Raw genomic sequence first — 12,967 nt, 5'->3', positions numbered from 1 at the left:
TAATTTGGACTCAACCACTTAGCTGAGTATCTTTCATTGGGACCATTTGTAGTAGTAAATAAGGACTATTTATTACAGAACTACTAAATAAGAGTAAATAAGGTGTACCAGGTGTTGGCTTGCTCTGCCGTTACCTGCAGCTTCTCTACTCCCCGTTCAGTCCCTGAGATATGTGGAAGACTATGCACATAAATATTTATCTGCCGCCTCTCTCAGACTCAAGCATCAATATCAAGTTCCAGGTTGGATCTTGCTCTTTGGCCCCCTGACGGTTGTCCAAGCAGTCAGGGGGCCAAAGCTTGTCAGTCACCCCGAGCAGGACCGTGTGGGCAGGTCTTGTTTCCTTCCTTCTGCCTCTTACTCTTCAGATTGCGTTGTATCCGGGGACTTGGTGCAGCACCTTACATCCCTGCTAGTCTGTCTTTCGAGACAAGATTGTTCTTGTTGACGTAATTGGCAGCAGCATTAGCACCGTCACGGTTTGAGAAGTATGATGCCAGTGTAAGTTACTACTTAATCCCGTGTCACGAGCCTGGGACATACACATTAGAATCTTTGTGGGGAGAATTACCTAAAAATCATTTTTTGCAAGGTGACGAAATAGTGTTTTGGAAGGGGAAGAGGGGTAAGAATAAGCTGTTCACATGTCAAGGGAGAATGTAAAGGCTGTGTGTGAGAATTACAAGGTGAGAATTACAGTCACTGTTTTGGTGGGCATGGGCATGGGCATGTCACCACTCACACCTGAGGTCACTGCTAGCATGCATAAAAGGCTCGTGATCCTTCCTGGGTAGTGGTTGTTCAGTCTTGAATTTATCAGGACACGCTGAGAGACTTTGTCTTTACCTGCTGCAGAGTATCAAATTTGCATGATCTTATGACAGACATGGATGTAAAAACATTTAATTGGAGTTTTATGAAATAGCTTTGTTGTAAATAAGGGAAAAATACTGAAATTAATCTTGACAGTGGCTTTCTTATTTATTTAATGTGTGTAACTTCTTTTTGTTAAAGGTGGGACAGAAATTGTCACAGAGAGTGACTTTCACAACGGACATTCTGTAGCTGGAGTAATTGATCAAGGAGGTGTTGGTAGAATGCAGCGAGAAAAAATGGTTTACATGGCTGTTAAGGACTCTTCTCAGGAAGATGAAGATATTAGTAAGCATAATAAGAAACATTTTTGTTTCTCATGCTGTTTTGTACAACAATATAAAACATCATTCTCAAGGACTTTTTTAATTTTTCTGAAGGATTCTTCAGCCTGAAGTAGTAGAAAACTAAGCTCATCTTCACTAAAAATAAAAAGCAGGCTATAATTATTTTTTTAATTGATGTGGATAAATGCACTTTGTGCATACTGTATGCAATCATTTCATTATTTATATTAAATTTAACATGTCCATGGATGCAGTTAATGAGGTTAGTCAAATTTCTCATTTTTCTGTTTTCCTACTGTGAATTGCCTTGTTTAATCAGCTTTCTGGCAAAGTGGCAAATAAATGTCATCAGTTACAAGTTTATAAGTTTGTATATTTGAATTTATGTTGATATATGTCTTGGATTTATATTTATTGATACGTGTTTTCTCTCTTTAAGGAATGTCTGAATAAACAATGATCCCGTAAGGGAATGGGTGACTCTAAATGCCAAAGGAAGAAAAGTAATTTATAACGGGTATCAATCAGAGTGGGAGCAAATTAAATGAAGGAAAATATAGGATGAGCAGAATAAAATTAAAAATGTGTTTTTCTCCTTTAATCCAGGCTGTGCTGAAATAGCAGATGAAGTTTATATGGAAGTTATTGTAGGTGAAGAAGAAGCTACATCACTACCAGACACACAGCTTGAAGACTCTGGCGTGAATAAAACTTTTGTCCCTGTTGCTTGGGCTGCTGCTTACGGTAGGAAGCTGTATGCTTATTTTCTAAAAATCCTTTCCGTTATTTTCTCCCTAATCTACCTTTCAGAATCTCCGTGCAAATGTGATAGTCTCTCGCCTTGTTCTAAGGGTTTGGAAACAGATTCTTCTGATCTCTTAGCAGTGTCAGTTAGTGGAGTTGATGAAATGATGTGAAAAAATGTTTTGACGTCATTCATGACGTTTTTACACATAAGGTCCTTAGGTTTTTTGCAGTTAAGTATGAAGAACAGTTCCATTTTTACATTGATTTTTTTTTTTCCAGTGGTAGCCTGTCGAACATGTTATGGATGACTTTAGTAGTTGATTGTCTTGCATATAATGAATGGATTGCTGTATGTTGAGTTTATGAAATAGAAAGGAAAGCTGTTAGGAGAAAATTTATACTGTTCCTGATTCTGACTCAGATGCACCAAATGTGTGGGTTTCAGTGATTGGTTAATCTGGCTCTTGGAAGAGCTTATAAAAAGAACAACAACCTTAAGTATTTTACATCAGCTAGGAGGAAGGGGAAAAAACTTTTTAAAAGTAGGAATAAATGGGTAAACATATTCCTTGTAATTTCAGTTTATATACCTGTTCTAAGCCTGTTAGTCCTTCAGGTTAGAAACAAAAAGAAAAAAGGTAATTTGTTCTCTGCAGCCATGCTTCGAATAGCAGAAGTGTCTTATCAGGACATACTGCAAATTCTGAATGTTCTTTTACTTTGTATTCTTTTCTCGGATTTTGGCATACTAAATGTTTGTTAGGAGAGTATCAGGTCATCCATGGTTCATGTTATAATTAAGTGACCAAGGTAATCAGTTAAAACCCGTTGGTGTGGTACTTGTGAGCTCAGTAGTTGGGCTGATAAAGTGGTTTAGAACCACAGAGACTTGGTACGTAGCAGTAAACGCTTTAATCCAAAATGAGGAATACACTTTTAAGGTGTTACTTCTGCATCTCCCAGAACTTTGTAGTGCCTCATACAGATGAGTGCTGAGCAGCTGATAAAGTCGTCTTAATCAGCCTAGTTCTACTCCAGAAAGATAAAGTACTTTGATCCCAAGAACAAATGGTACATTTCAGATAACCTTGTTTCTGGAGAGGTTATGTATGAGGTTAAAAGTGTGCAGAAACAAGCATAGTAATTATGAAAAGCAGGAAAGGCAGTCAGCATGGTAAGCATGCAAAGACAGCTTTAGTGGATGTTAACTGTTTACAGAGATGTGATTTTATTTCCTGGGGCTCATAATTACAAAACACTGAACTGATTCTGAACCGCATGTCTCAGTTTGGATAGAGTTAAGCCTTAAAGTTAGTTTTCTTTCATTATCAGACTTGCAAAGGCATCGTCTTTAAAAAAAAAAATAATTTATAACGACTAAAATACCATTTTCTGCAGGAGACGAAAGAAGGCTACCCAGAAGATACGAAGATGGTCAAGCGGCAGGTAAGAGCATGTAACTGTCCTTGGTACCGCGTTAAACTAACTTGCTGGCTTGGAAAATACAAACATGTCAATTCTCCTGATCAGGCAATGCAGGAAATTACCCATAAAGTATAGGCTGAAGGACTCTACAGTCTTTCTCTACTATTTTGAAATGAAAACAATTCTAGGTGTGTTGTAGGACTTCAGAGTGGGTGGGGAAGTTGGGAGGATCTGCCAGGTTTTTAATATAGTTCTGTAGTCAGAAAAGAGATAATGCAGTTGTTAAGAAATTAACCCAAGTTAAACAAAAGGAAACAACCAGCATAACTCAGAAGAAATTAAGGTCTTGAAAGTATGAGAAATCAAGGAATACATTTGAAAGTTAATCAGTGTTTAAAAAATATTACTGGCTTCTGCCAGCAAACATAGATAGTGCTTTATAGTGGTACTCTTTTCTTTTTTTTAATATATATGTTCATTGTAGAGGAATGGGCAGTATTTTTTTAAAAAAAAGTAGATATGCTGCTGTGCAATTCCAGTCATCAGTCCCAAAGAAAAAAGTTGTTTAAGGTTTTTTATGGTGTCTAATTTTTGTTTCTAGGAAATAACTTGGATACACGATTAGAAAACAAAAACGGTAATGCAACACAATACCTGCAGATTTGTGATAGCATTAGCACTAATAGAGTGCTAAAACAAAAAACCAAGAAAAGGAGGAGAGGAGAGGCCAGGCAATGGCAAACAGGTAAACACTGTATGGCTATGCGTATTGTCATGGAGTGGCACTTACTCCTGTACTATTCCTTTTTTTTTTTTTTAAAGCTGAGCAGAATTAAAAAATATAAATGATGTTTTGCATATTTCCTGTGTCCTTCCCCCCTCCAATTCTGTGTGTAGAAGATTAATATTTTTTGCTATTCAGAGTCAATACACTTAGGGCTGATGCAATTTGTTAGAATTTTGCAAGCTATTAAAAAGTAATCGTGGAGATACTTGCTGCACATACGATATTACTGGTCTGTTCGAGCAGTTTCTAAAACAAAACTATATAAACGATAGGTGCTGTGGATTGCTTGTTTTTAAACTACTGAACCATTCTCTTGTCTGCTGCAAGTGTAAGTGCATGAATCTGAACAGCAGTTGGCTGATTTAAAGCTTCTTAATCAGTAAATTTGTTTCCTTCATAACTTGTTTTTGTTTGTTTAAAAACAGCTGTTATAATAGGTCCTGATGGACAGCCCTTAACAGTTTACCCTTGTCATATTTGTGGGAAAAAATTTAAATCCAGAGGATTCTTGAAAAGGCATATGAAGAATCATCCAGATCATATGATTAAGAAGAAATACCAGTGTACAGACTGTGACTTTACAACTAACAAAAAAGTAAGTTTCCACAATCATCTGGAAAGCCATAAACTTATAAATAAAGTTGATAAAACCCATGAGTTTACAGAATATACGAGAAGATACAGAGAAGCAAGCCCGTTGAGTTCTAATAAACTAATACTGAGGGACAAGGAGCCTAAGCTACACAAGTGCAAATACTGTGACTATGAAACTGCAGAGCAGGGACTACTCAATAGGCATCTGCTTGCAGTTCATAGTAAGAACTTCCCTCATGTGTGTGTGGAGTGTGGGAAAGGATTCCGTCACCCATCAGAGCTGAAAAAGCATATGAGGACCCACACTGGGGAAAAGCCATACCAGTGTCAGCACTGTGTCTTCAGGTGTGCTGATCAGTCCAATCTGAAAACTCACATCAAAACCAAACACGGGACTGATCTGCCCTTTAAATGTGAGCACTGTCCCCAGGCGTTTACAGATGAGAAGGAACTGCAGCAGCACACAGAATTGTTTCAAGGGCATAAGACTCATCAGTGTCCACATTGTGACCATAAGAGCACCAATTCAAGTGACCTGAAGCGACACATTATTTCAGTGCACACAAAGGATTTTCCCCACAAATGCGAGGTATGTGAAAAAGGCTTCCATCGTCCATCCGAGCTCAAAAAGCATAGTGAAACCCATAAAGGTAAAAAGATACATCAGTGTAGACACTGTGACTTTAAAACATCAGATCCTTTTGTACTTAGTGGGCATATCCTCTCAGTTCACACCAAGGACCTGCCTTTTAAATGCAAAAGATGTAAAAGAGGATTTAGGCAGCAAAATGAACTTAAGAAGCACATGAAGACCCACAGTGGAAGAAAAGTTTATCAATGCCAGTATTGCGAATATAGCACTACGGATGCGTCAGGCTTTAAACGACATGTAATATCAATACACACAAAAGACTATCCCCATAGGTGTGAGTATTGCAAAAAGGGATTCCGTAGACCATCTGAAAAAAATCAGCATATAATGAGGCACCACAAAGAGGCCATAATGTAATATATGATCTCAAGAAGGAAGCAATTTAGAAACTGTGATGCGCTAATTGGGGAAAAAAAAAATATCTCATGAACTGTTTCTCCTGGTTTCAAAGCTTGATATTAAATCATAACTTTACATTCTTTGTATTAAAAGTCTTAAAAGTATTAGGGTTGACAGGGGATCTCATAGCCCTATGATTGTTGCTTATCAGAACCTAAAGAGCACTACAGAATGCAGAAGGATGGATGAATGTCTTAAATTTGCAGAAAGATGGATGAATGTCTTCAAATTAGTAGTATTACATATTGTTAAGTGATAGAAGACAAAACAAAGATGACTGTGTTATCCATTTTGTCAGTAACAGCATTTGTCTCCAATATGAAAACAGTTCAGATACATGGTGGGGTTATTTACAAATTGTTTGCAAAGGCAACCGAGTCTTAACTTCTTGTGCAGTTTTTAAAGGAGAGTATTAGTCAGTCACTTGATCATAACATTTTAAAATCGTGCCTAGAAATTAAATTCCAGAACTGGTCAAATTGGGGGAGGGAGGGATTTTATTTTATTTTATTTTATTTCCTTTTTAAACATTTCATTGGGGAACTTTCTCGTTTCCGTTATTAGTTTAGGTCCAACAAGCAATTTTCTTTAATGGTTTTCAAAGCTGCTAACCTATTTTATTGCAGGAAATGATGTTTAAAATACAGCATTATGTTATGGTCTCAAAGGTGGTGTTCTGGTGCTAGGGTTAAAGATGTGTATGTATATAATTTCCCTTTTTTATCTGAAACTGCAGTTGAATGTTGTTCAGTATGGCACATATAACAAAATTAACTTTGAATTTGACTTTTTTTTAAGGATGAAATGGATGCAGCTCATAGTGTTGTGACTCAACACTTGATTTTTTTTCTCGCTACTTTAAAGTCTTCTCTAAAAAATTAAAGTTGAAAATGTAGGGTTTTTTAATTAAATTTCAAAGTACTTAGAAGTTCTTTAGGGCAGTGTTCTTAACAGGTGTGACTGTTACTGTCCTACCTGCTAATATGAAATTTTCAATATAGACATAAAATTGCACCTTTTAATCAATTCTTTAAAAAAATTCTATACGATACTATAAACATGCATTTTCAATCTGTAAGAAAGTATATATGCAGTATTTAACCAGAAAAATACGCTGCCACTAGAGTTTGGAGGTGGATCTTCAGTTTACAGTGTATACATTTAAAATATGCATCCCTTTAAACAATGCTTTGTGTTAGCATGCTGCAAATCAAATGGCGCTTAATATAACAAGCTGGTCTAGGGCTATTTAATGAAAAACCTGTTCATAAATGTTATGCATATAATGTGTATTTTTTACTTTTTTAGTTGCTTCATGTTTGCACACAGCTGTTCACATGAGAAATTGTAACTTCATGCTATATTGTGGCTTTGTGTTTCAGATAATGTTCATATTTTGTTTTTGCACCAGATGAGAATCAGTTCCTTGAGAATAAATTTTTTTTATATTTCTAAACTTCAGAAAGTTAAATTTGGGAAATCTCTTAGAAAAATACGTGTTTTATGTGGCTGTAAAAAATGATGTACACGCTGTAAAATAAGATTGTCACTGTTATGTGGGATTATTATTTCTAAATGTGTTACTCATCGTAACGGGCATACAATAAAACGCATCTCTTGCACTCCAATTTTTTTGGAGTTTGCTTTTCATTTATGGTGTTTAGGAATGTCTCATTCTGTGTAAATTTGCCTGGTATTTTTAATTACGTTATTCAGTAATTAATGTGTAGCAACACTTCCAGTAAGCAGGTTACCTGAGGTATGTTTATCAGACTGTTGAGGGGAAGGTACTGCTGTTTTACTTGACTAACCCTTTAAAGTTACAGGTAATGGATTTGAGCGTGTTTCTGAAACAGTTACCAAATGTGACACTGACATTCCTTTGAAATTCTTTCCCTTAAGTAAAGGTAGAGCATAAAACTTCTCACATATTTTGGGAAAAGCCAGGTAGGTTTTGTCTTTCTATCTGTGTAATAAGAGCAGCTTGCAAAATGAAATGCTAAAAATACTGCTGTCTTTAATTTCCCTTTCTTTTTAGAATACTTGAATTATGACGACAGTAATAGATTAAAAACTTTTAAGAAGAGAGTGTGATATTAAATGAACTCTTCCATCGAGGATTTCCACGGGCTTTTATTTTAGCCAGTGAATTCATCGGTGGTGTATTAAACCCCAGAAATGATGCAGACATGAATGTATTCATCTGGTTTTTGTTTACGCTACTTCTTTTTGTATGTCCAGCAATCAAAGGAGGAGGCCGTAGGATTCCAAGAAAATCTTGAGATCAGAGTTGTGGCTTTTTGACAATTTTAATGCTTTATTCCTGGACGTTATGTTGAATACATAGACTGAAGGAGTTTCTTCATAGCAGACCGAAGATGATGATTCTGACTCTGTGACAAAGCACATGTCCATGCTGGCTCATTTTTCCACCTTATGGATGGATGGAATAATCAGGTACTTGAGTATTTTAATCATTTTCTGTAGCCAACTTTGTAGAAGGACTTAGTCCCACATTGCCTAAGGGTCCGTCACAGTTCGTGGGACAGAACAGCACGCGGGGGCTGGAAATGACAGGAATGACACTTGTGAAGAGCAGCGTTGCGGTCAGCTGTGTGAAACCCAGCCACTGTGCGTTGGCCGTTGCATTTGGGTCATGTTTTGGTATCTGTTGGTGTTCATACTCGGTATTTACTGGTGGCCTGCGTTAATGTTTACACTTCACAATGTATGTTTGAGGAAAACAGTAGTGTTTCTTCCAAGGAGTGCAGTGAAAGCCTTTGAGCTTTACGTGTCTGATGGTTTAAAATGAGCGATGTGGGTTATTTGGTTGTGGTGGGCAGGTCAGTGTAAGATTGTGTTTTGTTCAGAGTCGGTGAGCGGTATCTGCTGCTCTTCAGAGCACGGGGCAGCAGGGTTTGGCACCTGGGGTTTCTGCTGCGTCTGGTTTTTTATTGTCCTAAAGCTACATATGGTAAAGGGTGCAAAAAAAATTTTAACTTACTCAATGATAGTATATAGTGAATGCTGGGTAAAAGTTTAATTAATTTACGGTTTCATCGTTATATTGTAGAATGATTAACTTCCGCAACTTTGTATTACAGAAATTGAAATTGGGATTGAGGTTTTAACAGTCTGTAAGTCCACCTCATGCTCTTTTCTTTTTAATTAAGGAAAAAAATACCATACCTGTTGGAACATGAAAAACGTTCCTCACAGATTGTAAAAGATGTAAGGGGGGAACAGTGGTTGGAAGCCCCTGTCTGTGGTAGGTTGTTACCCACTAAGGTACAGATACGGGAAGGCGTGTAGGACGTGAAGCGGCGCAGCCTGGTGCGATGCTGCGTGTGAGCCCTGCTCTCGGCGGTGGCTGCAGAAGCGTGTGGTCACAGCCAGCCCTGCCCAGTGTGGAGTCTGGAGTGACCGGTTTTCTGTGGCTGGCTAATTGCATTAGCATTTTGAACGTCTCTTTCTTGATATTAATTGTCTCTTCCTCTCTCAGCAGCAATGGACAATGAAACCTAGCTGAGAAGAAGAACTGTGGAAACAAGGTCTGGCTAAGAGAGGAAGAGCCTTGGGACTGAACCCGCACAGTGTTAAGGGTAATGCATTACTACCCGTGGTGTTGAATTTTCCAACGGTTTGAAAAAATAAGTTTGTCGGACTTTTTGCTTGAGCAGTGGTTTTAGAATTCAGTAGCTTGTGACAGCACTGCAAGAGTGCGTGCTTCTGCTCAGCCCTTTGCTGCTGCTGGCCAGTGCTGCTTAGGTACTGATGCCTTGAGGCTGGATTTATGTGGTGGTCTTTGTAACCTTCTCCCAGAGCGGACACCTTCCTGTGTCAAAGATTCTTGTAACTCTGTCCAGGCTGGATGGTGAATAGGCCAAGGAGGGGGTGGAAGAGGTTAGGAGGGCTCTGGTGGCTTTAAAAAAAAAAAAGAGAGTAATAATGTGGTTGGAAGGAGGAGGGAATTGACAGGAGAAGGCCTGTGCAATGTTGCAGGTGTGACATGGGGCTGTGGACGAAAGGATGTAGAATTTGGGGTTCGGGAAGGGAAAATAAAGGAATGTACCTGCTATACCAAGAGAAACCTGAGAGGAGGTGGTATTACACGCAGTGCTCTTTGTGTATGTTGTTTGAGTAATTTAGGATCTTTCCACATATATCTTGTGTATGTATTCGTGCAACAGAGGATAAGACTTGGGTAGAACCTTCCACCCCTGCCCCCATGTTTCCCCAGTAACTGAAATTCTGTAACTGAAGCAGGCGGTTGGTTGGTATTGGTGATGTGAAAAGGAAGTGACTAGGAAGTGGTGGTTTAAATCTTCTGAAATGTAAGAATAAAATTTCACCTGAATTGTCAGCAGTTTGAGGCACAGTTCCTAGATTCTTTTCAGTGCACTTGCCAGTAAATATTTCAGAGAATTTGGGATGGCTGTTGTGTTGTTACCGTGGACGTGTCACGATTTTAAAAATGCTTCTTGTCAAATCACAGTAGAATTTGCCTCTCAGTACTTCCACGGGTCCCTGCTCTGTGTCGTCCGTCCTGCCCTGCTGGCTCCCTCCCCCGAGCTGGCAGCAAACGCCTCCTGTTGCCCAGACCAGTGAGGCCCTTGGGGTGGGACAGAGTGCTCTGCAGGCAGGTCCTGCTGGCTCACTTTCAAAGCAGAGGAGTTCCTAAGTGGTGGTGAGAACAAGTGAAAGAGAGACACTTAAACCGCCTGTGAGCCGCGCGAGCGTTTTGACTTACATGTTGAGTTGAATGATAAAAGTTGGTGGTGCCGTGTTTTCTTACTCGTCCTAAAAACTCTTGAGTGGTGCCTCCATCACTGTGAGGTTGCACGGTCTCTGTTCTTGCAGTGGCACCTGTTAGTAGACGTGATACTGCACCGCCGCGCGTGCCTGCCTTAGCCCGGTGTACGTGCACCTGCCCCTCCGCCCGCTCCCACGCAGGGCTTTGAGCCGTCCTGCTGAAGCCACCCTCACTCGGCCAGTTACTACACTCTGTCCCCGCACGGCCAGTTCCTTCCCCAGTACGGGGGAGGAGGGGTGACCTTGCTGTGATGCTGCTCGCTGCCGGGGACCACCTGGGCTGTGTCTGGGTTTCTCCTCACCTGCTGCTGCCTGTGATGTGCAGACACATCGTGGTGGCTTGAGCAAGCCGCGAGTTTCACAAACGTGTGGAAGGGTTGCTCTGAAATGTCAGATTTGTTTACTGGTTTTTATTTGAATGACTAAGAACTAAAAGCCAGGAGCAGTTAGAAGTGATTCATGTCTTGATCATCATCTGTGTTTTTGTTTCTTCAGGTTTCAGATGCCCACAATTAAAGGTAATGAAATTGCGAAAGAAACTACGGAGGAAGGCCGGCAGAGCGCTCTCAGGGTCGAGGTAAGTTCCCTGGCTTGATGCAAAGCCTGTGTCACCTCTTCAGGCAGGACGCTAGAGCGGTCGGTCACCTCTGAGCCAGGGCTCTGCGTCAGTGATAGAAACCAGAGGAGAGTTTGCTCCTCTTCAGTGTAACAACAAGGACCCCTGCGCTGTTCAGGCCGCGAGGGCTTCATTCATAGCCCCGTGGGTAAGGACACACAGTCCGGGTGGGCGGGCGGTATCTGTGGTGTTGTGAATACATTAAGTAAATGCTGTCTTTGTTTTTTCTGACCTGTTTATAATTGGGGTGTTAACTAGCATTTACAGAGATGAGTAAATGAGAAAAATGTGTTTCTGTAAACTCCAGCACAAATGACGTTAGGTAAGTCAGCTTCAGTTCAACAGGAAAGAGGCAATAGCTGAGACTACAGCAGCTAACATGCACTTCTGTAATAAAAAAGTGATCTGCTTTTTTAAGTAAATCTGGTTGGAAAACAAAACCAGCCCCAAAGGGCCATTATGCTTCATCCGCTAGTCTGATCTGGCCTTTTGACAAGTGTCTGTTGCTTTGTGTTATCTGAGTAAAATGTGGTATGAGCACTGTCAGCTCCGCAGCATTTACAGTGTACAAAAGTCTTACGATACCCTAAGGAGCAGCAGCGAAGCCGGTGTTTGGTACGGCACAGCGCTGACGTCTCTCTTGCTCTGATTGGCAAACCAGGCTTTTTTAAATAGCACATGTTGCTCCTCAGGTGTGGGGGCGAATCACGATGTTTTCACATTTCAGATGACGCCAGCTGTAGCCTGCGCTGTGACACTGCGCCCCCAGGCCCCGGGGCTCTGCTCAGAGCCGCACGGCACGCTCCGGCCGGCAGCACCACGTCACCTTCAGCCTCAGAGTGTTAAAGAAGCCCTGGCTGGTGAATACGCTATCCAGGAGTGCCCAGCGCGCCCATTAATAACCCGTGTTTCTGCTGCTCATAGCTTCTCCTGAGCCATTGGTGTAACGCGCCCAGCTGAGATCACGGCGAAGACCACAGTAAGTCAGAATTACTCTGCCTCCCTCCGTGGGGTGAGTGCACAGCTGGGCACGGCGAGCGGTGCGATGGCATTCAGCAAACGCGGTGTTCTCCCCCGTCTGTGTCTTGTTTAACGTTTAGGTCACTGAAGTTGAAGAGTCTTCCAATGACACTGTAACTAAAATTATTAACTGGGGTAGAATACACCCTTTATCTAAATGCTATACAGAAAGGAGTGGTTTGTTTTAAAAATTTAGTAATTTTTAACTTATTAGAACCTCTTTCTATAGAGCCAGGCTAAAGTGATGTCATTTGCTGGTGCAGGCCCTTAAGGGCCCTCGCAGCGCACTGAGCAGGGTCTGTGCTCTGCTCTCTCTCCCACTTACACGTGGACACCCCAGCGACGCGCGGGTGGCAGCCGGAAGGACCAGCGCTCTCCTGTCACCTGTCACGATCACCTGGAGGAAGCAGAGGCAGTATCCCAGCACCTAGCACACTGCCCTCCAGCTGGTCGTAGACACGAGATGTTTCCAGTACAGATGCGGTTCAGAACGTTACGTTGAAAAGTTTATTTCATGGTTACACGTAGCCTACAGCATTCTTTCACCACTAAATGTTGTCTACGTATGTATTACTTGTGAATAGAAATACATGTCTCCAGAAGCAAAGCAAGAACCCCATGATAGAGCTTAGCACCTTTTGATTGCATAGTTTGAAGTTTCCCTGTTGATTCTCTGCACTGTGTTGCTCAAGCAACTACTCCATTGTTAATACAAAATCATTTTCAGATTGTTTTTGTAGTCCTGCAAGGAGCAG

General features: G+C 40.7%; 1 protein-coding gene across 9 annotated transcripts in view; it reads left to right on the top strand.

The window, feature by feature from the left end:
- The window catches only part of ZNF711 (zinc finger protein 711), a 45,851-nt gene extending 38,459 nt beyond the window's left edge, over nt 1-7,392 (top strand). For 8 of the 9 annotated variants that reach the window (XM_040614097.1, XM_040614101.1, XM_040614100.1 and 5 more), the window contains 5 exons: nt 1,015-1,161; nt 1,767-1,904; nt 3,306-3,353; nt 3,934-4,077; nt 4,545-7,392. In XM_040614097.1, the coding sequence (XP_040470031.1) occupies nt 1,015-1,161; nt 1,767-1,904; nt 3,306-3,353; nt 3,934-4,077; nt 4,545-5,722 (1,655 nt within the window). In that variant the 3' untranslated portion in view covers nt 5,723-7,392. The remainder of the gene's footprint in view (nt 1-1,014; nt 1,162-1,766; nt 1,905-3,305; nt 3,354-3,933; nt 4,078-4,544) is intronic. The other variant, XM_040614105.1, reaches the window with a different exon arrangement.
- The last annotated feature ends 5,575 nt before the right edge of the window (nt 7,393-12,967 follow it).

Source organism: Falco naumanni, chromosome 14 (genome assembly GCF_017639655.2).
Source record: "Falco naumanni isolate bFalNau1 chromosome 14, bFalNau1.pat, whole genome shotgun sequence".
In the NCBI taxonomy this organism is placed as follows: domain Eukaryota; kingdom Metazoa; phylum Chordata; class Aves; order Falconiformes; family Falconidae; genus Falco; species Falco naumanni.
This window is presented reverse-complemented; position numbering and strand designations above follow the sequence as displayed.